This window comes from Myxocyprinus asiaticus, chromosome 20 (assembly GCF_019703515.2).
Source record: "Myxocyprinus asiaticus isolate MX2 ecotype Aquarium Trade chromosome 20, UBuf_Myxa_2, whole genome shotgun sequence".
NCBI classification, from domain to species: Eukaryota; Metazoa; Chordata; class Actinopteri; order Cypriniformes; family Catostomidae; genus Myxocyprinus; species Myxocyprinus asiaticus.
Window position 1 is genome coordinate 16,899,984 of NC_059363.1, and position 24,617 is coordinate 16,924,600.

At 37.8% G+C, this 24,617-nt stretch overlaps 2 protein-coding genes across 4 annotated transcripts; one reads left to right on the forward strand and one right to left on the reverse strand.

The window, feature by feature from the left end:
• Nucleotides 1-417: 417 nt before the first annotated feature.
• On the forward strand, nt 418-17,194 carry si:ch211-63b16.4 (kinesin-like protein KIF3A). Its single transcript, XM_051646425.1, has 24 exons — nt 418-431; nt 510-615; nt 1,016-1,176; nt 1,301-1,392; nt 1,579-1,659; nt 1,781-1,931; nt 2,173-2,246; nt 2,511-2,649; nt 2,949-3,029; nt 3,465-3,496; nt 3,634-3,657; nt 3,936-4,040; nt 4,828-4,907; nt 5,010-5,166; nt 6,970-7,059; nt 7,505-7,697; nt 11,062-11,444; nt 11,814-11,903; nt 11,983-12,174; nt 12,826-12,921; nt 13,123-13,170; nt 13,540-13,729; nt 16,809-16,941; nt 17,048-17,194. Exons 3-24 carry the CDS (start codon nt 1,110-1,112, stop codon nt 17,178-17,180), a joined length of 2,631 nt encoding a protein of 876 aa, XP_051502385.1. The 5' UTR covers nt 418-431; nt 510-615; nt 1,016-1,109; the 3' UTR covers nt 17,181-17,194.
• A 701-nt stretch (nt 17,195-17,895) lies between these two features.
• LOC127411071 (protein FAM161A-like) lies at nt 17,896-23,222 on the reverse strand. 3 transcript variants are annotated; one of them, XM_051646426.1, is made up of 4 exons: nt 22,914-23,222; nt 22,074-22,375; nt 20,209-20,290; nt 17,896-18,845 (listed from the first exon to the last, which is right to left on the reverse strand). In XM_051646426.1, the coding sequence occupies exons 1-4, from the start codon at nt 23,022-23,024 to the stop codon at nt 17,913-17,915; spliced, it is 1,428 nt and encodes a 475-aa protein (XP_051502386.1). In that variant the 5' UTR covers nt 23,025-23,222; the 3' UTR covers nt 17,896-17,912. The 3 variants fall into 3 exon arrangements, with proteins under 3 accessions (XP_051502386.1, XP_051502387.1, XP_051502388.1); XM_051646427.1 differs by having other exon boundaries at nt 17,896-18,842; nt 22,914-23,221; XM_051646428.1 differs by lacking the exon at nt 22,914-23,222 and adding an exon at nt 22,565-22,677.
• Between the last annotated feature and the right edge of the window lie 1,395 nt (nt 23,223-24,617).

Below are 24,617 nucleotides of genomic sequence, written 5' to 3' on the forward strand. Positions count from 1 at the left end.
CTTGTAAAATAGCAGTAAAGGACACTGCTGGAGAAGAGGTGCAAGGGGTCAAGAGGAACAGCCATAAGTTGTCGCACACAAGCATTCCAGTCGGATGCTCAGGCAACGTCCGTGTGTAAAAGAGTGTGGCAAGATTGAAAATACCATCCTGCATTGATAGCCTTTAAAATAGGCATTTAAAAGCAAAACATATTTAAAGCTCAAAACGTTTTTGGAACGATCCAAATGAGTCTGCTAAATACGTTTTACGTCAAATTGTATTTCCAGTTTGCTACATAGTTTTTAATAACAGACTAACATTCTCAGCACAGCGTCATAATCAAAGAGGTCGCTTTTACGCACCTCACTGCGTGCGCGTGCATAACTGGGAACGCAACATTTTGTTCAAATTAATAGTGCTCGACACAAAACTCTCGTCCGCGCGACATGAGGTGGGGAATAATTAACTGAACATTTCAAAATATTAAAACAAAGACATGCCAGCAACGTTATGAATATGATATTTGCAGTACTGCATTGACTGGCTGAGTGTCTGAAATGCGTAATTGGATTCCAGGGATGGATACTTTGCTCTGACGAAATTGTGATTTCATAAAGAAAAGCAGTTTATCAGAGGTAAGTGCTGCACAAATTCGCATCTTAAAGTAGTATTTTTATATAGCCCTAACCTATATCACATATTATTTTTTTGAAGCTGAGGATTTGAGGCGCGTCGACTCTGGCTTACAGTTGATAAACTTTATTGGCAAGCTTATTTTGCATTTCATTAATTGCAGTTTAACATTATAATAATATCAAAGAGCACTTGTTTTATTTTAGTAGACTACGTAAATGCTGACTGTGTAAAATAGCCTGCCATTACTCCTTTATTGTATCTTACTGATGTAGCTTACTCATTTATCTATTCGAGCATTTGAGTCCAATTTCTTCACCTAAAAATTCTAGAGAGATTGCTTTATACTGTTTTCTAATATATTATTCATGTATTATTCACATATGTTTTCATGTATTTAAGCTGCTACATGAACAAAACCAACAACAACAACAACAACAACAATAATAATAAATAAATCACTGGGCAAGAAGCCATATAAGTCAGATTGGAGAGGATGTCTGGGACAGATAAAACCCTAAACACAGAGAAGAGCTTCAGAGTTGTCATCCGTCTGTGCCCTCGTGAGAACACACACTCACACACAAGTTTTATTCATATACTCTCAATTATGTACTGGAGGTTTAATACTTCAAGTATTGGACTTACTGAACTTGATAACTGAATCCAAATTATTCAATTCCTCAGTGAACAGACCAGGACATTTTATCCCTGTAGATGAACCCAGAGCCTCCATCAAAGTTACAGATCTCAACCGATTAGTTGTTGACACTGGAAAGGTGAGTGTTGACCTAAATGAGATCAAAGATGACATTTATCATCCTCTTTTGCTCAAAGGAATGACTACTGAGTGAGAGAGAGAGAGAATAAATAAATGGTTCATGTAAAACCAAAGTATGCATTAGAGTCAAATTAGGTGTTTTCAACATGATTTCTTACTGATTGTATGTGCTTCCATTCTCCAGAGTCACAAGCGTCAAATGGGGTTTGATGCAATTTTAAACGAGGAGGCGTCACAGAGAGATGTTTACGATTCAACAGCAAAGGTACATAGAATGTCTATCAATAGTTTTCTTAGCAGCTGTTATTTTCATGCATCATAGCACTCAAAAAACATTTTGTGGCTAAATTTAGATGCTGATACCTCTCTCATTCTTTCTGCCCCAGTCTCTGGTTGAGTATCTAATGGAGGGTTATAACGGCTGTGTAATTGTCTATGGCTCTCCGGGCAGCGGTAAGACTCACACCATGCAGGGCTGCAGCATCTCAGCCAAACACGTGGGCATCATTAGCCACGCTGCTGAGGACATCTTTACCTGTATCAACCCCCTGCAACTCTGATGAGAGAATATGTTAAATACCAGTCTGTTTTTACTCCAGGAGCAACTTTATGTGCGGAATGTTTAGAAAATTACACCTCGCATTTCTCATTGTTTTGGTTTGGTAAACAAAACAAAAATCAAGCAAAAATAAAGTTCCTCTACTCATTCAGTGCTCTGTTATCCTATTTTTCATCATGCCTACACATCCTTAAACAATCCTTAATCTGAATAATCCAGCTCCCAAGGCATCTCATTGCAAATTCAGGGTGTCTTTCTACCACATCTTCAATGAAAAGATTTATGACCTTTTGGTAAGTAATCAACAGAGCAATACTTTGATGAATTAGTGATATTAAGCATTCTTGTCATCATAGAGCCTGATATTTCCTATTATGTAAAGTACATCAGATAAATTCTGAAGTGCATTCTCTGGATGCCAATAAATTGTTACCATTCCATTGAAGGCTTCCCAGGCTTTAAGAAATGAAAAGAGATAAACATTTGAAGTTTGAGATCTGTTGGTGTTTAGAGGCTCTGAGTTTCTGAGTCTCTCTCTTTCTGTTTCACCTGTTCAGGATCCGAAGGGGAGTGAGGTTATCTGGGTGCGTGACTGTGAGGAGGTGGTGCATCTTGATGGGCTGACTGAGGTGGAGGTTTGCTCTGCCCAGGATCTGCTGCAGATGCACCGCCGTGGCTCCGCCCTCAGGCACACAGGTAAAAGAAGAATTTCCATTTTGAAGTCATTTTAGTTTGATGAATTCATTCAGACAAGCTATTAAGACCCATTGAGCACTGAAAAAGTGCTAACCTGCAATTGTTATCTCAAGGATCTATGTCTACTTGCATAAAAATGACTTTTGTTGGTGTAACCTAATGTATTCAAGTTGATACAGTGATGTTTAATTATGTTTTTAACTAGAATAAAACCATTTTACAGTGGTCAGGACAATGGATTTTGGTCTCTTTCTTCACTTGCTTTAACTCATTTACCATTCCATTCTGAAATGCCATAGGAATCTCAAAGGGAGATTATCCAAGCAGATCCCACACTGTATTCAACATTGTGGTCATTAACACAATGGTCCAGTCCCCTGGTAGGTGTTTTTTCTTAGAAGCAATATCTTTGGAGAGTTTTCTTGTAAAAAGGAGTATGTTTTTGAATCATGCTTTTGCACTGTTGCCATGCTTTTTATCGTCTTATTACATTCGGAAAATAAAGGTATCATTCTGGATTTGTTTCAGGAGAGTTACATTCACATTCAGTTACATTTTGACCTGTTTTTAATGGGCTACTCTGTCCGTTCTTCTATCAGAAACTCCCCATAGTCCACCCCCTACGCATTAGTCAGCATTAGGAACCTCTGCCTGCGGTCTGAATGTTATTGTAGAGTGATATGAACATACCAGAACCTCCCAAAGGGTCTCCCGAAACCCCCTGCAGGGGTGTATCGCAAACACTATGTTAGAGTGTACTTATATTCTATTGATATAAATCTGATTAACCAACCAAGTGTGTTTTATGGTTGCAGAGGGAGTTTTGACAGCCAGCAAACTCAGTCTGGTAAGCTGATAGCATCAGAGACTCCTTTTAGCAGAACTGAAATATTAGGCATTCCTAGTATGAAATACACATTCTTTGCATTTGGTAAGCACCATATTTGTGTATGAATTAACAAAGGTTTACAAAACTCTTTTTAGGTGGATCTGGCAAGCTCAGGAAAAGTAAGTTTATGTGTTATCCTAAAATGTGTCTGTGTGAGTCAGATCATTCTTATAGCACTTTTCGGTCTGATCACTGCTGAGACTATTGTAACCATCTCAACAGGTCAATTGGTTGTTCATCTTCTAAATCTAAACAAATGTATTGAGAATTTTCTGTTAAACACATTGTAATTACACTGCAACTCCCGTGTTGTGATATAAATATACAAGTTTTAGTGACACCCGCATACAAATCTAAGCTTTGTTTTCTCTTTCTTTATGTCCCACTTTTGCATTAGTGTCGTAGTTCTGCCGCTCCTGATGTGAAGAGAACTTTCAACGCCGCAAATGAAAATCCGCAAGAGGCTAAAATGCTGAAACGCTCCCTCACCATATTCGGAAATGTTTGTAATACCTCATAAGACATGTTAGCGGAAAAAAAAAAAGAGTGTGCTCTGTCTTATCACTATTTTCCCAGTCAGATTCGGGACAGTTTTGAAGAGCAGGTTATGTTTTGAGTGTCTCATGAAGTTCTCTAATGGTTATTTTTCCTATCAGGGCTGTATGTTAATCATATCAATCTGGTGGCTGCATATACACAGGAAATTAGACACAGGAAATGATCTGAGAGGTTAAATATCTTTCCATTTAGGGAACTGTAGATGGGGCAGTGAGGGGTGTGTGTGTGTGGGGGGGGGGGGGGGGGGATGGGGGTTAGATAATATGGGGCCCTTTTTCCCTGTACACTACCAACCCAATTTAAACATTTTCACATTCTAGAATAACAGTAAAATCATCAAAACTGTGACAAAACACAAATGTAAATATGAGAATTATGTAGTGACCAAAAATATTAAACAAATAAAAACTATCTTATATTTTGGCTCCTTCAAGGTCTGCACACTCTGGGCATATCTCAACTAACCTGAGGTATCCACTTGGGATGCTTTTAAACCAAGAAATTCATGTATGATGGTTGCATTTTATTGCCAGCTTTTCTTTTACTATCTGGTCCAAATTCTCAATTGAAGTGTTTTTTTATTTCATTTTAAATAACTTAAATTATTTCAACCTTGAAGATTAAAAAAAAAAAGGTTTCCAGATAATGTGAAATGAGAAGCATAAATTCAGTCAAGCGTGTCCAATCTTTTGATTGGTAGTAGGCCTATATATTTTTTCTTTCTTTCCTAGGTGATTTTTGCCCTTAGCACAGCGGGCTCCCAACATGTCCCATACAGAGAGTCCAAGCTAACCCGAGCTTTGAGAGACTGGTGAACATCTTTATCATCAGCATCTTTCTTCACTTGTGTAAAAATATTTATTATTTCTGTGTTTTCTCACAAGTTTGATGTGTATTTTGTTGTCTGGTTTAGCTTGGGAGGGAACTGCCGGACGTGTTTGGTGGTGACAGTGTCGCCTTGGTCATCTTCAATATCTGAAACTCTTAGCTCTCTGCAGTTTGCCTCAATAGCCATGGCTGTTCCTCTGCGACCCATAAACACATCTCAGTTACATTACACACCTGAACAGGTATATACACACCTCCCACTTTAAGAATATAGAACACATACTAACATACACATACCTTAATATCCAGGGCTGTAGTTAGAAATTCTTGGGCCTGGTACAAAATTTATTCAGTGGGCCCACCTCCAGTCCGGACAGTTATTCCATCAGCGTGTGCTACCCTAGTGGCTTTCGCTTTCGCTGTTGCGCACTGTCTCCGTGTTTATATCCGCATCTGCCACTGAACGCATTTAGATGGGCTCTACAATATGGAACAGCCTTTCTGTGGGCCCCCACTCCAGTCCGGCCGAGGCCCCCTCAAGCTGGGCCTGAGACAAAAGGTCCAGTTGTTCCCCCTTATCGGTGGGAAAAGGTAATAATTACCAGAGTTTCTCCCTGATTTTAATCCCATGCAAATTGGTCATACCATGAATTTTTACGGACTGCACGTTCACGTGGCTATAAAGATTATCGCGTAGAGACTATTTTACCTTCTATAAAACGCCCGGTAAAACTAACCCCTAGTTATAATCTCGTGCAAACTGACATGCTGTTAAAAAGCCACTGAATCTGCACTGTCCAACCTGTGAACTCTATAACTTTGGTTGTTTCTCAAGTTATTCAAGTGTCTGAAATGGATGTTGGCCAAGAGAAGACACCAGAAAATGTAAAACGTGCTTCACTTCAGATGAACTTCAGATAACGCTGGCTGTTGCGTTTGGACTGATGCATGTTTTTCTCAAGCATTTTATGCTGTTGGGTGTTTATTTAGCCATGAAACATATATACACACACACATACAGTATATATTTTGGTTAAGTAAATGAGAAAAGTAGCTACACAAGCACGTAAAATTGTGATTTGCCCCCCTGCATTTCAGAACATATTTTGCAGAGGGACAAATTATGTGAACGGATTGTCCATATTTTTTATTCAAGAGTGTAATATAGGATTTCAGGCTCGCTAATATCACCAGTTCTGTTATATTTTGCCAGATATTCCAATCAGTTTCTTTTAATAATCCCAGATCCAGTATATGATCATGTTTAAAATGTCCTGCATAATTAATACACTGCAATAAATTATCTGATAGGTCAGTTATGTGGCGACAGTGTATAAATGCAGAAGACACACCCATCTCTTTGATTTCTGCAGAAATCGCTTAAGTCCCATCATGCAAATCGACGGTAAATTTACAGACACTTGCAGTAATAACATACAGACATATGTCTGGTAAAATTTTCCCGTATGAATTGGGCTTTCCTTCCCCCTTAAAGGTCCCTTAACTGAATTTCCCTTAAAACCACCATGATAACAATTTCCACAAAATTCTATATTTACTATACTATTATTTATCATCTGAATAATCACATCCTCTTACACCACGTAAAATATATATTAGGTCTTTTGTCTTTACTCTCCCTGCTGGTGTCTTTTGTAAGTGTTGATGAGAAGAATTATGTAAATTAAAATAGGAGGTTTTTTTTAATTATATTTTCGTTTTTCTTCTCTTCAGTTTTAGTTTTGAGAAGGGAGAATGAGAAACAAAAAATAGAAAAAGGCTAGAATTCTACGTACAGAAAAATGAAAAAAGAAAACACACACTCATGGATTCAAGTTGCTTGGGGACTTTTCATAAATTAGTGTACTGATAGGTGCTTTGCTAGTTAATTTTAACTACAAACATGCACATAATCTACATACTGCTCCCTTGCATATGTACACTGACCATACCAAGATTTACTATACTGGTAAAATCATACAAACAACAGTCTTGGCCAACTATTATGAATGATCACCTCATGTAATTATACAAAAATATTTCAGCTGTGTTCATCTTATCTGAATGGAAGAAAGAACTCAATCAATCAACTGAACAGACAGCAGATATTACCACCGGTCGCATCTGACAGAAGGGTGAGACTCGACTGAAATTCACACATAATCAACACATACTTACATAGGCATATTTATAGCTTCACTTTAAACCCTGAATGTGTTTGAGTGTCAAGTGCCCTTTTGCAGCTGAGTGAGTCGTAAAAATGAAAGGAGCAACTTTTATTGTGGTCATCACTTTGACTCTTCATTAGAATAGTTTTGCTTCTCGTGGCCTGTTTCTAAAGTTACAGTTTGGAGAGAGAAAGTCGGCAGGACGGTATGAGTCAATTGCTCATTGTTTTTTATTGGGACATTTAGTCATCATGTACATTAGAATTATGCAAACGGGATTCGCAGCCCATAGACTTCCCATGGAAGAAACCTGGGGTCAAATACGTAAAGCTAAATACAATATTTTGAGCACACAATATGATTAGATTTTGTTCTTTGTATATTCAAATTGCACCCCATGTTGTATTTTCAGACACAGACATGCTTGCTCCCCATCCTCTTGAGCTCAGGCAGTCCCCTTGAACCCAAACCCAGCTCAAGCCACTGTGCAGATGAACTGGAGCATAGAAATTTTCTCCCTCAGTTAGAGAAACCAAGCCAAACTGAACCAGTTGGACGTTACAGCTGTGGATCTCGACCCGGAGATGAAAGAAACAGAGTTGATGGTAATGAGCTGCACTCACCAATTTATCCACTGAAAGTGGGAGTCACATCAAGGCTGTAACCATGTCTTGAACATTGTGGGGGACCAAACAATTATGGGGGTCACAGGTGTTGAGTTCACAAATTTAATTGTTCCCTTTGGTCTTTTAAAATAGAAAAAGGTGCCAAATGCAATAATTTTCTGAATGGTTTTAAATGTGATAAAGGCCCAAAATTGTATCATTTTTGGCTTTAAAATATATATGTTCACAGTACAAGACTACCACTGTGTCTGCATTGCTAGCATTTTTCAGTCAGCTAAATTTTCTTTATTGTCTCAAAGAAAAGATTAATATAATTTTAATTTCAAGTTGTTCACCCTCAATGTTTTTTTCCCAGGAATCTTAAAAAATCTTTTCTTCAGGAATTCTTACGCTGCTCTTTTCCATACAAAAACAGTTCATATTGACCACTGTTGTCAAGGTCCAAAGAGAACAACAACAACAACAAATAAATCATCATTCAAATACCATAAAAGTATTCCATACAACACAAAGCTGCTGTTTGGCCCCATAAACTTGGAATGCACAAGTCATATGAACTACTTTTATGGTGCCTTTAAACTGCACCTTTACTAGTGCTTTATAGTATTTGTCCTTTTTGAATCTTGACTGCTCCTGCTCACTATAAACTACTATTCCATAGAGCAGAGCTGCTTAAAATATCTACTCTTATGTTCCAAGAAAAAGTAACAGCATATGGGTTTCAAATAAAATAAAGGTGAGTAAATGAAATAATATTTCATTTTTAGGTGAACCACACCTTTAACTGGTGGCTCATTTTTTTTTTTTTGAGTACAGACCTGACAAGGACATACTCAAAACAAATGGTTGCAGTTCATGAACCCTGGTCTCTTTGAAAGTAGACTTAGGAGATGCATTTTTTTTTCCTGTCCAAAATTCAAAGAAATTAGTTTAAAAAAAATCTCAAATTGATGGTACAGTGCATCCGGAAAGTATTCACAGCGCTTCACTTTTTCCACATTTTGTTATGTTACAGCCTTATTCCAAAATTGATTAAATTCATTATTTTCCTCAAAATTCTACAAACAATACCCCATAATGACAACGTGAAAGAAGTTTGTTTGAAATCTTTGCAAACTTATTAAAAATAAAAAATGAAAAATCACATGTACATAAGTATTCACAGCCTTTGCTCAATACTTTGTTGAAGCACCTTTGGCACCAATTACAGCCTCAAGTCTTTTTGAGTATGATGCTACAAGCTTGGCACACCTATTTTTGGGCAGTTTCTCCCATTCTTCTTTGCAGGACCTCTCAAGCTCCATCAGGTTGGATGGGGAACGTCGGTACACAGCCATTTTCAGATCTCTCCAGAGATGTTCAATCGGGTTCAAGTCTGGGCTCTGGCTGGGCCACTCAAGGACATTCACAGAGTTGTCCTGTAGCCACTCCTTTGTTATCTTGGCTGTGTGCTTAGGGTCGTTGTCCTGTTGGAAGATGAACCTTCACCCCAGTCTGAGGTCCAGAGTGCTCTGGAGCAGGTTTTCATCAAGGATGTCTCTGTACATTGCTGCATTCATCTTTCCCTCGATCCTGACTAGTCTCCCAGTTCCTGCCACTGAAAAACATCCCCACAGCATGATGCTGCCACCACCATGCTTCACTGTAGGGATGTTATTGGCCAGGTGATGAGTGGTGCCTGGTTTCCTCCATACATGACTCTTGCCATTCAGGCCAAAGAGTTCAGTCTTTGTTTCTCATGGTCTGAGAGTTCTTCAGGTGCCTTTTACTGAGGAGTGGCTTCTCTCTGGCCACTCTACCATACAGGCCTGATTGGTGGAGTGCTGCAGAGATGGTTGTTCTTCTGGAAGGTTCTCCTCTCTCCACAGAGAAACGCTGGAGCTCTGTCAGAGTGACCATCGGGTTCTTGGTCACCTCCCTGACTAAGGCCCTTCTCCCCCGATTGCTCAGTTTGGCTGGGCGGCCAGCTCTAGGAAGAGTCCTGGTGGTTCCAAACTTCTTCCATTTACGGATGATGGAGGCCACTGTGCTCATTGGGACCTTCAATGCTGCAGAAATTTTTCTGTACCCTTCCCTAGATATGTGCCTCGATACAGTCCTGTCTCGGAGGTCTACAGACAATTCCTTGGACTTCGTGGCTTGGTTTGTGCTCTGACATGCACTGTTAACTGTGGGACCTTATATAGACAGGTTTGTGCCTTTCCAAATCATGTCCAATCAACTGAATTTACCACAGGTGGACTCCAATCAAGTTGTAGAAACATCTCAAGGATGATCAGTGGAAACAGGATGCACCTGAGCTCAATTTTGAGTGTCATGGCAAAGGCTGTGAATACTTATGTACATGTGATTTTTTTTTCGCTTTTTATTTTTAATAAATTTGCAAAGATTTCAAACAAACTTCTTTCATGTTGTCATTATGGGGTATTGTTTGTAGAATTTTGAGGAAAATAATTAATTTAATCCATTTTGGAATAAGGCTGTAACATAACAAAATGTGGAACAAGTGAAGCGCTGTGAATACTTTCTGGATGCACTGTAAATTAACTAATAATTTTTGCTTTAAAAATATATGACACTGCCCTTGCCACAAAGTAAAAACTCAATGGAAGCCACAAGTCACAGGACTTGCAATGTTCTAGTTCTTATCTGTGGGTGATAGCGCCCTACTTTGTATTTTATGGATCATTTTCTAAGACAATGTCAAGGGAATTTTCTAAAAGGCTACTTCAAAAGCTTGCCAGATTACCTTATTTATTCAAAGCCTTGACAACATGTACACATTCTCTTTGTCATATGTTTGATATGCTGAAAATGTTTTCACATTCACAGTTCCGAATGACATACGAATCACGTACTTAAATGACATATTTTCAACAGTTTGCACCCTTGGAAATTAATGTTGGTCGGTACAACATTTAAATAGTAAAAACGTGGACAAATATTGCATGTTTAGTTAGATGCTTACATCTTACATGGCACTAACACTCAACACTAACATCAATTGCTTGCTGACGTGCTGGAATAATCCACTAGATGTCCACTTAGCTTCTGAAACTTGAGTCCTGCCTTCTTTGATTTGACTGGCTAACTCAAACAACATTGATGAGCAGTGTTAAGACTACTGAGCACGATAAAAATATAACTTTTGTAAGCCATTATGTTATCCCTGCAACAACCTAATGACAGTTGGATAGCGGTACATAATGGACTGCAGTAACAGCAACAAGAATATAAATTTTTTTGTGTGTACAATTTGGCCATGTTATATTATTGGGGGGGTTACGACCCTGATTTACATTAAAGCCAATATACAAGAGAACCAGCTCTCAACTCTTTGCAGGTAGGATGACTCGCTCAGTGTCTCGCTCTCTCTCTGGGGTTGGAGGGAGAGAAAGAACTGGAAAGGGACTGGAGATTTCATCTGCACACTATCGTTCTGTAGAGGGGCTCTCCACATCCTGTCTTGAACCTTCCTCGGCTTCTTCAGCAGCTGTGGAGTGCCCCAACTGTACCCGGGAGCGAAAGATCCGAGAGGAATATGACAAGATTATCGTTCAGGGTAGGAGAGATAGAGATTATCTGGTTCAAAAAGTAGCAGAACTGGAGACTGAGTTGAGGAAGAGAGAAACACAGGAAAGAGAAAATGAAGAAAAAGAGGATGCAACAGAGGAAGAATTTACCAGAAGCACATCTGAAATTTCTGAAACTTTACAAACTGCAGAGGTACCAACACATCAGAGCAACAAAGTTAAAAATATTAGTTTGCCCAAAAATGAAAATTCTGTTATCTTTTACTTCCCCTAATGTTGTTCCAACCCCATATGATTTTCTTTCTTCTGTGGAACACAAAAGGAGATGTTATGCAAAGTGTTAGCCTCATTCACCATTCACTTTCATTGCAGCTTTTTTCAAGCTAATATTTTGCACACAATCTCATTTTGTGTTCCACTGAAGAAAGTCATTCAGGGTTAAAACAACATGAGATTGAATAAATTATTTTGTACTCAGAATTCTCACTTTTGGATGAACTATCCCTTTAAATGCATTGTTAATGTGCTGGGTTATGTCACATGTCCATTTGTTTCTGTAAAGGAATCTCTTCCAGATCATAAAGGCTTGAAGACACCACTTGGTTCCCATGGACCCATGTCCAACCTCAACCATCAGCTTAAAAGGCAAATTGTAGGTGTAAAAGCATTTTTATTATCAAGTGCTGTGTAGAACACATAGTTCAGTGCTGAAATGACTGCCTTTCCATTAGGTGTGTTTGCAAACAGAAGCAGAGGGACTGAGAGCAGAGCTGTCTGCTTGTCATGAGAGGGAGAGGATGCTGATACATTCCCTACACTCTGAGAGAGAGAGACTAACCCAGGACAGCCAGGAACTGCACGACCAGCTCAACAGCATCAGAGAGAAAAACAGCCAGCTTGTGTCAACCCTTAACAACCAGCGGGTATAGATGCTGTGAAGACCAGCTGAACCAGCATGCAATTCCCATTCTGGTCAAAGCTGGTTTATGCTAGTTTGTGCTGGTTTGGTGGTGGTCCAGCTGGTGGAGCAGCATAGCCATGTTATTCAGCAGTAAAATTTAGCTGGTGAAACTGGATAACCAGTTTTCTCTCTCTCTGGTAATTCAAGTTAATTAAGGAAGTATGCTGGTTAAGCTAGTCAAAAAGCTTTGTTGGAACACCAGCACACCAGCATCCCATGTTGTGGACCAGCATTGAAAACACAACATCTGCTGGTGACCAGCTATGCTGTTTTTTTTTTTTTTAAACAGGGCTACCAAAATACAATTTTGGAAAATGTACATTAACAAAATCTTGGAAATTAGAATTTGATCTAATCTTGCCAGTCTTTTAGATATACAAGTTATAGATACATAAATTGTGCTTATAGCACTCCAGCGACAATTCTTCCACCATTCCTCCACCACTCCAACTTCACTGTTATGTCTATAATTAATTAGAGCGTCAAGTTTTGAGCCTTTACTTGTCTTACTCAAAAATTACATGAACATGTAAACTTGTAAAACAACTCACTTTAATTTGCAGGTTATTGTAGTTTGATTGCAGTTATTATTGTGCTGCTTGTATTGTGGTAGGAGAGCTTGCTAACAGAACTACAGAGCAGCAGAGAAAAGCTTGAACGATTTCGAGAGAGTGTTTCTTTTATGCTCAACCAGCTCAGGACTGAAAAGGTTTGATCTCCTATTCATCTTTTTTTTTTTTTTTTTTGGTCTTTTGGCTTATTCTTTTTTCAAGGTAATTACCATTATCTTGGAAGATAGAATCTAGACAATACACTTTAAAATGTTTCAGAACTTTTGGGAAAATGAAATTAGATATGTGTTGCCCTCTATTGGTAGATCAACTAAATGTAGTTTTATTTTGTTTTTCAGGCTGAATTGATGTCACAGCTAGAGGACACCAAAGGTTCCTATGAAAAGGTAGTCTAAGACATCTATACTTTTTATATGCATTCATACCTAGTTATTAGTTAGAAAAATTTAATCTGAAGTGTGTAATTTTTGCGACACTAGCATCGCCAAACTAAATTGTCATTGGTCGAACAAACAAATAGTCCAACCCCAAATGCATGCCATTGGTTGAGCCAACTCAAATAAACAGATCAATGTTTGAAAAAGCACACTGTTTGCACAGGGAAATCAACTTACACAGGGTTTACTTATAGTTGTCTCTGCATATTAAGATGGGATAGGAGAAATTATTTTAACATAGAAAAAATACAAACATAAGCTCTAAAGAAAGACATAAAAGAGAGGTGTTATATGTGTGTATGTGTACTGCCTCTACAGGTGTGTTTGGAAAATGCTGACTTAAGACAGAAACTGAAGTCATTTTTGAGAGAAATCAACGCAGCATCTTTCACTGGATCCAGCTGTGCAGATACCAACACTTCACATACACACACAGTCACAACGAACACTGAGATGATTGTTGTATCACACCATGTGTCTCAGCAGTGCCCTACTGGTCTCACACAAGGCAAATTATCCATATAATTTCATTCTCATTATGCAATATACACTAAATCTATATCAGCCTTATTTGGTTTTATTCAGTGTCTTGGCAGCAGAGGTGGGTAGTAGCACGCTACATTTACTTGAGTAACTTTTTTGGGGGGAAAATACTTTTAGAGTAGGTTTAAAAGTGGGTACTTTTTACTCTCAAGTAAATTTCTAATGAATTTGTTTTACTTTTACTTCTTTACAATGGCTGGCATTCCTGTCGTTACATTACTGGGTTTAATTTGAGTTAATGTGTAATTTATTGAGAGATAATTGAATGGGACTTTTACGAGAGCGGAAGTTCACACAGCTGCGCACGCTGTCACAGACTGTCACTCAAGTCATCACTGCTGTAGTATCAAACTCTTCAAATTGAAACAGTTTCTTCGCTCCACACAGTGAAAAAAGAATAGTTTCATCATGCAGTGCCTTCATTTAACACCAAGACAAGCGGATATTTCAAGATTAAAATTTCACCTTCAACTTAAGGCAGCACTCTGAGGTAAGTTTTGGCTCTTAATGCTAACGCGGGCTTTTCTGTGTAATGTGATGGTCATTTTCAGGGTGATAATGTAACTGGGCTCTTATGACATCAGTTTTTAAGTGTACATTTTTAAATCAGTGCAGCAATATATCAGTGCGCTTTGTCCCGCATGTCATGAGCAGTAGTTACGCATTTACTTGAAACTATTGTAGCTACTTCGGGCGGATTAACTGTATAAATCCATGTAAATATCCCAAGTTAAGTGTAAATGCCTTTTGCTCAGCCGTTCAGACAGCATTTCTGCGTTTGCACAGCGAGGAGCGCGGGGCATGCGCGTGAGAGATGTGCGGGCGCGGGGCGATCGTATGGCAAAGAGTGGCTGTGTCCGAAATCGTTCACTCATTCACTATTTCCTATATAGTGAAATGGCAGTTATTGCACTATATCTCAGCAGTAAGTGAATGAAATGAGTGAGTGAATTCGGACGCTGACATATACACCGAGTGTCGGAGCTCTGGGACTGTCGCAGAAACAATGTCACATATGAACTTTTTAAATACTTGGGCCTTACTTGTTATTCTTATTAAATAATATATTAATACAATAAATCTTCATTCTTTTTGTCATTTTTAATATATATTGTGTGTTAATATAAAGAGTAAACACATTTTATCAAATAAAGAGTACATTTTAAAATGTATTTATTTGTTTTGCCTCTCTATATGTTATGTTATTTTAATCAAGTAATGATTTGTCAAAAAGTAATTTACTACATTCAGCATGAAAGAAAACATCGCAGGAGTGAAGGAAGCGGTAAACTCCCAGTTCGTACATCTTCTCTGCGGTGGATTATGGGCAATTAACTGTCGTCAAAGTACATTGTGGGTAAGAATGAGTAAACAAAAGCAGGGAACGAGTGGCTCACTCAGAATTCAGACAATTCTACAAAATGGCGGACACTAGAAATAGTGCACTATATAGTGGATAGGGGGCAGTTTCAGACACAGCGAGTGTCCATGAGCGGGGTTGGTGCCCTACGCACTAGGCTGTGTACTCTGGCATTTAGAGAGCGGCGGTACTGCTATACAGAACTAATTATCTAAATTCTTTCGACACTGAAATCTGTAACTACACTAAAATAAGAATCCACGCAGGACTTTAAAAGCTATGAAATAGTGAAAGTCGGCATTAATACAGCATGATCTTGCTTTGGTTTATATTTCAGCATTATATATATATATATATATATATATATATATATATATATATATATATATATATATATATATATATATATGTCCTTGTGGTACATTTTCATGTTTTCACCGTAATAATTACTAGAAATTTTTCCAAAACTCTCTTCTTATTGACAAATTCATCCAGATCTGACAAGAGAAAAAATTCTCATTATTTACTCACCCTCATGCCACCGCAGATGTGTATGACTTTCTTTCATCTGCTGAACTCAAATGAAGATTTTTAGAAGAATTTCTCAGCTCTGTAGGTCCATACAATGCAAGTGAATGGGTGGCAACATTTTAAAGCTAAAAAAATCACATAAGTCAGCATAAAAGTAATCCATAAGTCTCCAGTAGTTAAAACAATATCTTCAGAAGCGATGTGATAGGTATGGATGAGAAACAGAGAAACAGATCACTTTCACATTCTTCTTGTGTTTTTGGTAATTCACATTCTTTGCATATCGCCCCCTGCTGTCTAGCAAAAAATGAAAAATATTGATCTGTTTCTCACCCACACCTATCATATCACTTCTGTAGATATGGATTTAACCACTGGAGTCTTATGGATTACTTTTATGCTGCCTTTATGTGCTTTTTGGAGTATCAAAATTTTGGCCTACTGAGCTAAAATATTTTTCTAAAAATCTTAATTTGTGCAGAAGATGGCATCTGGGATTGCATGAGGGTGAGTAAATGATGAGAGAATTTTCCCCTTTAAAGTGATAGCTCAGCCATAATTTAATATTCTGTCATCAATTCCCTACCCTCATATTGTTCCAAACCAGTGTGACCCTTTGTATTATGTGGAACACAAAATATGTTAGACAGAATATTAGGGACTGACAATCTCGGTCACCATTCACTTTCAAAATATGGAGAAAAAAAAATCCACTGAAAGTAAATAGTGACTCAGGCAAACATTCTGTCTATTATCTACTTTGTGTTGCATGGAAGAAAGAAAGTCATACGGGTTTGGAACAACATGATGGTGAATGATGACAGAATTTCCATTAATAATAATAATAATAATAATTCTGTAATACATGTTAAATGTGTATTATGTAATGGAATATAGGGGAGTTAACATCTATTATGTCATTTGTGAAAGTAACGAGTTACTCACTACTTGAGTACTCTTTTAATTGGATACTTTCTTACTCTTACTCAGGTAATTATTTATGTTAGTACTTTTACTTGAGTAATTATTTTTTTTAAAGTAATTGTACTTGAGTACAGTTTTTGGCTACTCTACCCACCTCTGCTTGGCAGTAGGGAACCTCTCAATGTTTATGACATGTATATAAAGAAGGTTTTTTTCCTCATGTCAACAGGAAGTGAATGCTGCTTCAGTCAGTGTGGTGAGTTTCAGCATCCTGAGGAGGAGCTTATGGAAAAATCTGAAACCACAAACAGCAGCGACTGTGAACAGCCTCTTCCTAAACCCAAAAACCTCTACAAGCAGTTGTAAGCATCACTATAGATCAGACACATACGCATGCATCTCAGAAATAGAGTTTAAAGTTGACTGTCACACCTAATGTGGTGGGTTTGGTTCTGTGTGGTTCTACAGGAGGAGAGAGCACAGTCTGCTGCTGGATGTGATGCTGGTTCTGTACAGGAGAGAGTGGTTCCTGCAGGATGCCATTCCATATGTCAGACGTACTTTCAGGAAGTGTGGACTGAGGCCTGAGGATATAGACTGAAGAATAGAGAGTGAAAGTGGACCGAAAGTATCCACCACATTTTAACTGTTTGCACAACTTATACTGTATAGTAATATTTAAACTGAACTGAGGGAACAATGAAGAACAAGCATTTTTCCTTTTGGCTGTCGAGCTACAAAAAAACTTGACACCTAAAGTCGTTGTGTTTGCATAACATAATTCAGTTTTATTTAATGTGGAGTACATTTTTAAAACCCAACTGAAAATTTATTCATCAACTCTATCACATTCTGCTATAAATGGTCAGTTTATTTTGATTTATTGTGCATTGTTTTTTTCCTCAGTAACACAATGACAAACCAAAACTCAAATATACAGTATCTATCACTGCCACCCACATTTTACCTCTATAGTTGGTAAAGTGTGTAATTTCTCCACCGCTAAATAGAATTGCAAAAACAATGACTGTTTTGGAACAGGATTCCTTGCAACTGATCAGACAAACAGATGCCCCAAATTCATACTATTGGTTGAGTCAGTGATGCTCTGTCGATCAGGATGCTCAACTAACTAAGCAATGTTTTGATAGTGCCACAAAGCCACAGTGTTTACTCTTTTCAGGTAAATCACAAACCTAAAAATGGCTAGCTTAAAGTTCTTTCTGCAAATTAAGTTGGTATAAGAATGAAAAAAATTACACACATCACCTTAAATGCTAACTAAAGATAAATAGTCTGTATCTCCATTGTAGTATATCTGTGATCATCATATTTAAACACTGATATAATCACTCTTGCAAGTGTTCAGTAGCTCTTGGCTGTGGCAGAGGCTGGTCCTGCGTAGGGGATGAATGTAGGACCAGTCTCTGTCTCTATTCCTCTTTCTCTCCATTTCTACCTCCATCTGCAGTGCACCCTTGTTCTTCCATTTCCTGAGGCTGCTGTTGCAAAGAGATTTGTCTGTGTTCTGTGGCCTGGGAAATTCATCGTCATACTCATGCTCAGCATCGTCACTCTCTTGCAGTGTGTCCTCCAGGATGCTAGGGGTCAGTACTGAGTGTCTGTGAGTCTCGTGCTCTCTTGTGTGCAGACCGACTGCTCCATACAGCTGGTAACTTGGTGAGCTGGGCCTATATAAAGACTTCGGTACCGGTCTGGCCTTGAACACCCTTCGTTCTTCAATGGACGTCAGGTTGTTTAGCTCATCAGCTAGTTTTTTCTCCCTTTTCTTTCGCTCTCTTTCAATGAAGCTAAATGGTTGCTGGGGAATTGGAGGTGCACGGCGTTGAGTGCCTTGTTGGTGGTGGTTTTCATGGTGACCCAGATTGTTTGGGCTGATTTGATTTTTTTGGTGCTGGAACTTATTTGGTCGCTTTTCGATGATGTCATAAAGAAGCATATGAGTGGAGGCGGGGGCCGGCTTAGCTCGAAACTTCCTGCCACATTCTTTCAGCTCATCCAGCTCTTTCCTCAGTCTCTCATTTTCTAGCTCCATCTCAGACCGAGTTTTCACATTGCGGCGCTTCCGGTCCTCCTCACGGAGCATCATACGAAACGGTTTGGGAATGGTTACTTTGAAATTCTGTCTAAGGGTGTCCGATTGCTCCTGTGCTGTGTCCCTCACCTGATTGGCTACATTATGAGATGAGTTCTGCTGAGAATGACATGATTTTCTGTGGTCCTCTAAAGAGTTCTGACAAGTCTGCTGAGAAAAAAATAAAAATATGGAAGAGGATATTTGCAGTTTGAAGTGTAAATAGCAACAAAAAGCATCATCTTTGCACTAAGTGCAAATAGTGTTAGATGCTATAGTGGCAGGTACTATTTGCACCCCTAATAAAATACTAACATACAGTGTATGGGCATCACTACAGCATGTTTGTGTTTATTCCCACAGACACCCTACACCAACCACTACCCCTAAACCTAACTCTCACTTACAAAAATTAACCATGATTTAACTAGAGTAATCTGTCAGGTATGGGACATGGAAAAGGACTAAATTGCAGGACTGAGATAGAGATAAATCTTTAATAACAACAGAGTGGGGAAAAAAACTTAAAGTACAAAATAACAGGAAAAATAAAAAATGGCAAGAAAACTGACCAAACTGGAAACATGACCAAATACCTACACAAAGTTAGGTAACATACAACACAATACAGCAACTAACAAATGAGACAAGACAGGTATATATATATATATATATACACAGAAGGGTAACTGGAAATAGGTGAAACCAATAAACAAAAGAGGGCTGATAAGAGGGTGTGGTTAAGGAGCAAACAAGCAGGGAGGGGCAAAGAGAGCACATTGTCAAAACACAAAGTAATGTGCTAACAAAGACACGACAGCACACAATACAGAGAACAAGGAAGACAGGGCACGATAAACAAAGGGAAGCCAAGACAACCCAAAAACATAAAAAATACAGAGATGACAGTATCCTACTCAAAAAGTAGAAATAATAATAAAAAAAACAACAAAAAACAAAGATGGCAGGATCCTGACATAACCAAAGTATTTAAAATTAGTGGTTCAATTACCATTTTATCCAGAACACATTTATTTTCAATGAAAGTTTGTGTGCCCCATTGAACCACCAAAAAACAACAACTTTTCAATCTAGGCTCTTTGGAGCCTTCAACTTGACTGCACAATCCACAATGCCCCTGCATAAACTACATGCTCACTCATACTGGTATTTTTACTGGAAACTATGTCTTCATTCTGCTTATAAAAAGTACACTACTCTTGGAAAAGGCTGTCATAATGACATTGCATTAATTGTCTTATTAATAGCTAGTATTCATTATTCTATTTCGTAATGCAAAATGAGTTGTTACAGGTCCAATTTTGCATATCTTCGCACCAAAACAACCTAGAGTAAATAAGAGTACTTTTCAAGACTGAGTATGATAGGCGCTTTATAAACAGCTATAATTAGGACTGTTTCCTGAAAGTGTAAAATATGACAACCTGCTCTTTGACTGAGTTTCAATCCCTGCCTCTTCCTCCACCTTTCACACAGTCTCCTGCTTTTCAGAGTCACAAATTACCTTACTGACCTTTAACTTCAGATGAGAGACACCATTCTTCAACCAGCCCATTGACACCTTGCCACCAACCTGGATGGGTTCCACATGCTCACTATGGCAAGAGGTCAAAGATCAGACAATGTAGGGCAAATTCACTAAACAGCTATGCCACTTTTGTGTGTGGTATTTCAATGCAAATTCCTGCACTTTATTTACTAACCACACGCAATCTAGTTTAAGCAGTAGTGATGCCTGATCCTTTAGTGAATCGGACATTAAACCAGTGCAGATAGTGTGTGCAAATAACCGGTCCTTTCACCGGGCACAATTCATTCTTCATTCTTCAATTCATTCTTCCTCCCCCTGTGTGTCTGTGATCTCAGGGTTAATTCAGTTAACATACTACAGTTATTTTATTTTTATTATCTTTAATATCTTATGCAATTGACATACATTTAGCTTGTTTAAAGGATGTTTAGTTACTGGAAAACCAAAAATACTGATTGAGAAAATTATTCTATTGCAGTTAACCATTAGCTTCCCTGTCTAAAGTGCTTATCCAGTATGTTTAGCAGGGTTGGGAAGGTTACTTTTGAAATGTATTCCACTACAGATTACAGAATACATGCTGTCAAATGTAATTTGTGATGTATTCCATTAGATTACTCAAGTTCAGTAACATATTCTAAATATTTTGGATTACTTCTTCAGCATTAGTAGATTTTTTCACTTGTTTTGACTATAAAAACTCTGCCAGTACAGTAAGACAAAATACACATGTTAAAAATACATTCTCTGAAAAACCTAAATATCTCTATCCTATAACACATCATAAGAAAGTGTTTCACCGCTGTTCAAATGCACTTTGGATCACATCATTTATGTGTACTAATGTTTTCCATCTGAAAGGACAATGAAACAAATGACAATAAAATGCAAAGTAATCTCTTCAGTATTCAAAATACTTTTTGACTTTAACTGTATTCTAATTACTAATGATTTACATTGTAACTGTAGTGGAATACAGTTACTTATATTTTGTATTTTAAATACGTAATCCCGTTACATGTATTCCGTTACTCCCCAATACTGATGTTAAGCATACACATTGTTCATTTTCTGCCCTCCAAAAACAATGCAAAAATTCAAAATAATAAGAAATGTATTTACATTCCTAAGTATATTTAAAAGTAATGTTAGGTTAAGTTAATTCCTATTCAGTTCAGTGGCGTAGCCACGGGTGTGCCAAGGTGTGCAACTGCCACCCAAAATGTAAGCTTGCACACTTAAATGAAATGGCAGTTTTTTGACATTTTACAGTTTGCATCATGTCAGACATGGTATTATCCTTTATTTATATTGGCTTAATAATTAACGTAACAACAGTATTACTTCTCTTTTTTTATTATAACCAAACCTCCCTGTACTCCATAAGAAAAGGTTTTTAGTCTTCTCACAGTAGTGCATTCTTCTGTTCACAATGCATTACTGATTTATTTCTTTTCCACAATTAAGTTTTTAAACCAATTAATGTAACTAAAACCTGGTATATTTTTATTTAAAAAAAAATTTTCTTTATTGTGCAAATTGTACCATCATTTATATTTGTGTCTTTAGCATATTTTGGAAAATAATGATGAATCATTCCAAAACTTTTAGATATATATATATATATATTAACAGGGCAACTTACTCCACTGAATTTTTTTTTCTTTCAGTCATTTAAACTACGCAGAGCTTAAAAAGTTGTAGCCAAAAAGAAATTAATGCAATGGTTGTCATTTTATTATATTTCACTTAATTGTGCTTTAGTTCTTGCACACCCAGTTTACTCTTGGCACACCCAAAATCTGATTCTAGCTACGCCACTGATTCAGTTTAGCACAGCCACAGACCTCTCTGTATCTTTCTTATTTCCTCCATCAATGCTCTGCTGTCTCTCTTTCCGGCTTGAAATGAGCTGTGTTTCTCTCTGGCCAGGTGTGAGCTTGCTCAGGTAGAGTTTTTCGAGCTCAGCAATGTTTCTCAGGTGTTCTCTCTTTAGTTCCTCTAGTTTGGTATTGTATGCCTGGTTGGAGAATACCTGTCTCTGCAGGTGAGAGGCAGCAAATGGCTGCCCATATTTAGAAGCAGAGAGAGAACTGAAATCACACATACTCTCTGCTGTATTCTCACCTTCAGAATGCTGCTCACACTCCTGAGAGAAAGAGAAAGAAAGAGAGAACAAGCAAATTATTTAGATCATTTAAAATTCTTTCATCTGTGAAAGAAAAATAAGAAAACAAGTTGGAAAAGTTTGAACTAAAGAGACCTCTCATATGTTACAGTACAGTAAGAAAACTTATTTCAGGTGGTTCTTTTGTTACAGACTTTTAAAATTACTTACATGATCTTCACACAGATCTGGAAATGCTCTCTATTAAAGGAGAAGTTCACCCTAAAATTAAAATTCTGTAATTTACTCAGATTTCTGTCTTATGGAAAATAAAGGAAGATGTTAGACATAATTTTAGGGACTGACAGCCTCAGTCACCATTCACTTTCATTGTGCAAAAAAAAGATGCAATGAAAGTGAATGGTGACGGAGACTGTCAATCCCTAATATTCCTAACATCTCTACTGGTGTTCCACGAAGGAAAGAAAGCATGAGGGTGAGTAAATGGTGACAGAATTTTTACTTCTGGGTGAAGTGTCCCACTTAAGTTAAAGTATTTTTGCATTTAATACAAATATACCTCTGTGTGGTGAACAATTTCAGTCAGGGAGCATGAATAATCCTTCTCTTCCCCAAATAGAGCATGAAGTTCACTTGGCTGCAGCATCTCAGTGCGCTGAATCAGGGTCATGCTTCAGGCGGTTTATTCTTCCACGGTTCTGCACTGCTCTCAGTTTGAATTTTTCCTCATAGAGCTTCTATCTTCAGATTAATATTTGCATCACTCTGCTTTGATTTTGTTAACTCTCATAGCTGTCTAGAATTTACACAATCTGTGTAAGGCATCGATAAGTTGTGATTTCTCACCCCACACGTACACAATCAGATGTGCCAATCAGAGCTTTATCCCTGTGGATAAGCTGCAACAAGTCACAACTGGCTCTTTCCAATGCCTGATCACCATATGTCCCACATATGCTTTAAATCCTGATTAAAACATTTAGATGTGATTGAAAGTGAACTGCCCCACTCCAACTCTCAAATTAGATTTACAGATTAACAACACCATTAATTACTGTGTGAGTCCAGGCTGTGAAAAGGTTTCAGGGTTAAGGTGTTTAGAGAGATCTGATTTGGAAGTGCTATTTGTTTCATGATCACCAGCTATCACAGTAGCTGATAGATCTACAAAACTCACACAGATATTAGACATTCATTAGTATGTATGTTGATAAATACATGTAGACAAAACTGTCATATACGACCTCCACAATCCAGATCAAACTATGAACTTGTGCCGTTTGTGAATCACAATGTGAAAGTAATAGAAAGTTATAGTTATAGCCTATATAATAGTGTCAATAATGTGCTTAAGGTAAATGCTTTTGTGAGGTGAAAGGTGATTTGTGATGGTGTGGTTTTGTGGTTAAATAACTGGGCTGGTAGTGGAAGGTTGTCAGTTCAAAGCACAGTATCTGTGTTTCTATGTTCAGGGTTAATCAGTTTATTGCAGTGAACCTGTATTCACACTCTTATAGCTAGCAGACGCCTGACACTCCAATCTGTCAATCAGTCTGCTACCACACATAAAAGCAAACACACACAACAACCTAATTGCTGGTCTAATTTTGACACCGTCTTTAGACTGGATATTAACTGGATAGGCCTTCTGCAAAGACCTCTAAGTCAGATGTCTTTTTATCTCTGTAAATCTAAACTGAGATTTTTAGATTTCTAGAACAATTCTTCATCAGCATGTCTTAGATGCAGAGAGCTTGAGAACAGAGTTCTTTTGGGCCTTATTCAAGAGAAACTATTTGTGTGTAAATTGTTAGTAAAACCATTTTTACGTAACTTGTGACATTGAATTCAGAGGGCCAATTTACACAACAATTAGTTCTGCTCATGTTTCATGAATGTGGCCTTTTGTCTTTATGTAGGTTGTGAAATGTACAGTGATGTAAAGCATTGATTCTTCATATCATATTGTTGTTCATATGGGGGTCTTTGCATTTTAAGCACAGTTTGTGATGTCTATTTCTTTTTTAGAAGAAAAATCTAAAAGTCCTATTAAATCTCATTGCTTTCTAGTAGTGTTTTAAAAGGAATTGTTCATCCAAAAATGAAAATTCTCTCATTATTTACTCACCCTGATGCCATTCCGGATGTGTATGAATTTCTGTCTTCTGCTGAACACAGACAAAGATTTTTAGAAGAATATCTCAGCTCTGTTGGTCCATACAATGCACGTGAATGCTGGCCAGAACTTTGAAGCTGCAAAAAG

Excerpts from the sequence above, each read along its gene's own strand:
- si:ch211-63b16.4 (XM_051646425.1), top strand. The coding sequence starts at position 1,110 with ATGTCTGGGACAGATAAAACCCTAAACACAGAGAAGAGCTTCAGAGTT. Across the intron at positions 1,177-1,300 it reads TGTCATCCGTCTGTGCCCTC|TGAACAGACCAGGACATTTT; the intron begins GTGAGAACACAC and ends TCAATTCCTCAG. Across the intron at positions 5,167-6,969 it reads TACATTACACACCTGAACAG|CTGTGTTCATCTTATCTGAA; the intron begins GTATATACACAC and ends AAAATATTTCAG.
- LOC127411071 (XM_051646426.1), bottom strand. The coding sequence starts at position 23,024 with ATGACCCTGATTCAGCGCACTGAGATGCTGCAGCCAAGTGAACTTCAT. Across the intron at positions 22,376-22,913 it reads AAATTGTTCACCACACAGAG|GAGTGTGAGCAGCATTCTGA; the intron begins GTATATTTGTAT and ends TCTTTCTCTCAG. Across the intron at positions 20,291-22,073 it reads AATAAGAAAGATACAGAGAG|TGAGCATGTGGAACCCATCC; the intron begins GTCTGTGGCTGT and ends CTCTTGCCATAG.